This window comes from Myotis brandtii, unplaced genomic scaffold (genome assembly GCF_000412655.1).
Source record: "Myotis brandtii unplaced genomic scaffold, ASM41265v1 scaffold1803, whole genome shotgun sequence".
Classification (NCBI taxonomy): Eukaryota; Metazoa; Chordata; class Mammalia; order Chiroptera; family Vespertilionidae; genus Myotis; species Myotis brandtii.
Window position 1 is genome coordinate 6,102 of NW_005356686.1, and position 4,323 is coordinate 10,424.

The following is a 4,323-nucleotide window of genomic DNA, read 5'->3' on the forward strand; positions in this document are numbered from 1 at the left end:
TGGTAGACGGGGAGCCCGAGCTAGCTCGAATAAAGACTCTTATGCTTTTGCATCGGACTCGGCTGGCTCCCTGGTGTGGTCTCTTGGGGATCCTGAAATCTGGGCATAACACTAATTGGCTTTATTAAGCAATTCAGGAATTAGGCAGCATGCCATCTAGCAACTAGAAAGGTGCTTTGATGAGTTGTACAAAATGGAGGGTTTTTACAGTCAGAAAGAGGGTGAGACTACGTAGTTAGAAGGCTGGATTATTTTAGGCAAAGGCACCTTCATTCAGGGGAAGGCAGAGGGTCTTATCAGCCAGATTACCTCATCAGTGCTGATCAGATAATTCTAAATTGACTGGTTTAAAATTTCACCTCTGAAAGAGGCTGAAATTCGGTTAGTTGCTAGGTTTTAGTTTGGTGACATGGATTAGCAAAAATGATCCACAATTTTTTTTTATGAACTAGAGGCCTAGGTCACAAAATCCGTGCACTGGTAGGGTCCTTAGTGGCTGCCAGCTGCAGATGGGGTACTCCCTCCCTTCCCCCAGTGGCCTGCTGCTGCAGGCCAGGGCTTCCTTCCCTTCCCCCAGCTGGCCCCACCCCTGGTGGAACTCCAAGTCAAGGGGACAATTTGCAAACTACGCATTTATTATATAGGATTTTCATGCCTATGATTTTTTAACTTTTACAATGGTGTGAAAGCAATATGTTGTCAGAAAAAGCTAGTAGGCTAAGCTATGATGGTCAATAGTGTTGAAAAGAATGGAGTAGAAAGCAGTCCAAAATGGGGTCACTTTGGTAACATGTGAAGTAACAGATACGTTAGTTACCTTGATTGTAGTGATTCTTTCACAATGCATATGTATACTGAATGAGGTTGCACAACTTAAATATAAACAATATATATTTGCTTCAATTTAAATATTTTCCGCTTAGTCCTTTCACGTGCGCGCGCACACACACACACACACACTCTCTCACATACATACTTCCATTTTTAGCTTCTAGTGTCTTCATACATCTCTCTTCTCCAATTTGTTTCAAAATAATCAAAGGGAAAAGGGAGAGGTGTTAGAATTGTCTTTAGTAAATGACACAAATGTTTCTGTGTCCTGGTCATTGATCCAATAGGTTTTAATCATGGACCAGTTTATGAGGGTATTGAGGTGTTAGTGCATGTTTATAAACTAAAAAATAATTACGAGAATAAAAGAAAAGAAATCCCACACAAAAATCATAGCACTATCTTCACAGATATCTGCAGTGTGAGTTCTTTATTAAAGGGAAAACATGAAAAATCTTTTAAATCAGGAAGAGTGAATGAGTCTTAATGATCTAGTACATTGTTAATACTCTGACTTACTAGAGTGATTCAAAAATTTGTGAAGAGAAAAAGAAAGTCCTGTATAATTTCTTAATCTTATTAGTTACAAACATAACAAGGTTGCCAAATTATACAGACAGAGCTCTCATTTTGCCAGTTCATATTTCTAAATATTTAATGCTTCCCCCAACAGCTGACTTTGAGAATATCAAAAAGCAGTTACTTTTAAAGCACTCCCTGTGATGAAGTAGGAAAAGCCCTGGATTAGTAGCCAGTTGAAATGGATTTTTTTTGAAATGGATTTTTTTGTGTCAGCTTTTCCACTATCTTCATGTTCTTCATCAAATCCTTTAACTTTGGGCCCTTTTTGTAGCAACATGAGCATCACAGGGGTGCAGTGGTATTAAAATGAGATAACTGAGATGAAAACACCTTAAAATATTTGAAATGCTATATCATACACATAATGACGAAATTCCAGAGGATCAGATTTGAGAGAGCTAAGCTGACCAGTATTAGAAAAGGAAGCAGAAGAGTTTATAAAAAAATTTTATTACAGGAAGCCCAGTCCCATTATAGGTTTATGTCTCCATTTCTCTTTGATGCATTTAACAGAATGGATTATATAGAGAAAAAGGAGTAGGCATAAGCAGCTGAGGCAGAGCCTGAGAGAGCTCAAATGTCATTGCTATTCAAGGAGTAGTAAGTTAATCAACCACGGGGCCATAACCCCTGCAGGGTAGTATCTATTTGTCAAAGTGCACAGGCAGCTTACCCTTACAGGCGATGACAACACGCCTAGAGCTGCCCCTGCCCTGATATCTGCAGTTTCCCCGGGAACCTGCTATAAGCCTGCAGTCTGTGACTCTCACTTCACCCTCATGGCAGTTCATCTTGCCATTCTTGCACGGGATTTTGGGGGTTTTGCAGATGTTCTTAATGGTGCCAATGTCTTCATGGATGAAGGTGTTGAATTGCTTGCACCTAGACTTAGTCATCCCCCGTTCTTGCATCATTTTTTTGCAGTACGAGCTGTTGCCACCTTTCTCTGTGGAGTCCACATGTTGCCGCTGGAATTTTTTATATCTGGTCTCGCCATAGGAGGGCTGCACCAGCCCCAGCCCCAGCAGCGTCAGCAGTGAGAGCAGAAGCAATGAAAGGGTCTTCTGGAGACCTATCACTGCCTTGGAGGTGCCTGAAGAGAAACCAAGGGGAAGGAGAAAGGAAGGTTACAAATGGGCATCAGAGAGAGGTGTTGAGAATGGCAAGCTGATATTTCCTCAACTCTATAGTCTACTCTTCCTCCCCTCTTCTCTGCTCACAACTTTTCTCATCACTGCTTCCCCAAGACTAAAAAGTTTGCAAACATGTTCATCCCTGAAAGCAAGAGATTTACTCTTTTATAGAGAGACGGTGCTGTAGCCAGTACAATGACTCAGGGCAGAGACTGACGGGCTGGATGTCCAGGTGTATGTGTCCTGTATGGTCAGGGTATGAAAAGGGAGAAAAGACAGATCTAAATGACACTGGAGTTCTCTGTCTCTTGAGGAAATTCTCTAGTCATGTGATCTTTGGAGAGTGTTCTGTTCGCTGGAGACTCTGATTCCCAAAGGTTTGGATAGATAGGATATGCCAATGAGAGTTTGTGAACTGATTTTAGTTCCAGACATCTGGGAATTGAGGAAGGTGTGGGAAAAGGATAGAGTAACGTTTAGGGTTAGCCTTTCCTCTCATGTGTCTATTCTTTTTTAAATTAAAAAATTTTTAATTACAGTTGATGCATATTAGTTTCAAGTGTACTACATAATGATTTATATAGCTTAAGAAGTGATCACCACGTAAGTCTAGTACCCATCTGACACCATACGTCGTTATTATAATGCTATGTCTGTATTTCCTATGCTCAATTGGCATCCCCATGGCTATTTTTAAAACTGGCCATTTATACTTCTTAATTCCTTCACCTTTTTCACCCAGTTGGCATTCTTTTAATGGTATTAAAATCAAGTCTTTTTTGAAATCTTGCTAATTCTATAAAAAAAAAAACAAAGTAAAAAACAGAGTATCCAGCCAAAGTGCTCTGAATATAGTAAATATTGGTTGAGTGAACTAATAAACAAAACGAGGGAACTAGTGAACAAATAAAATGAAATGGCTTGTGGAACTGACTGATAAAAGAAATTTTAAAAATAAATCTCAACAGCACAATCACCACAAAAGAGGACTTAGACTGTCTTTTTTCCTTGCTGTTTCTATGCACAACCAAAAACTGGGACTTGGTGATATAGTCTATCATCATGCATGTATCCTTCATGCTGTGTCTATCTTGTCAATAGCTGTTGTTAGTTTTCTGTTGTCTCCAGTTTTAGAATCCTTTTGTTGGCACTTTTGGCAGTGGAAAATAAACATATGCTCAATCAAGTTTTTTTTTAAAAAACACACACCACAAAACTAAACAAAAACCTTCAGAGCCACAACAAAGAAAGCATTGCCATATAGTGTCAGAACAATTGCTTCTGTTGACCGAGGAAAGGAAGGAACCCAGACCTATCTGACTCTAAAATCAGTGCTTTTTCCACATCTTCTACGCCCTCTCTCTTTCCACTCCCCAAATATTCAGGATATTCAAGACATTTATGTTCAGAGTTGCTTCTCTCTAGCAGCAGAGTTTAATCGTGGGTGGAATAGGGGAGGAGTAGAAGTGGGAATTGCTCACCAACACCAACTAGCTTCAGCGGTTCTCAATCTGTGGGTCACGACCCCTTTGGGGGCCGAACAATCCTTTCACAGGGGTCGTTTGAAAATACATCCTTCATATCAGATATTTACATTACAATTCATAACAACAAAATTACAGTTATGAAGTCGCAACTAAAATAATTTTATGGTTGGTGGTCACCACAACATGAAGAACTGTATTAAAGGATCCCCGCATTAGGAAGGTTGAGAACCACTGAACTAAATGCTGCCATCTGACGGTCTCTCCTGGGATTGGCATGAACTCATGAACTG

The 4,323-nt window shown here is 40.0% G+C and overlaps 1 protein-coding gene across 1 annotated transcript in view; it reads right to left on the reverse strand.

The window, feature by feature from the left end:
- Nucleotides 1-1,234: 1,234 nt before the first annotated feature.
- Nucleotides 1,235-4,323, reverse strand: part of LOC102244300 (ribonuclease 4-like) — a 27,701-nt gene continuing 24,612 nt past the window's right edge. Inside the window, exon 3 of the mRNA XM_014537644.1 lies at nucleotides 1,235-2,506. Coding sequence (XP_014393130.1) covers nucleotides 2,058-2,506 — 449 coding nt within the window. The 3' untranslated portion in view covers nucleotides 1,235-2,057. The remainder of the gene's footprint in view (nucleotides 2,507-4,323) is intronic.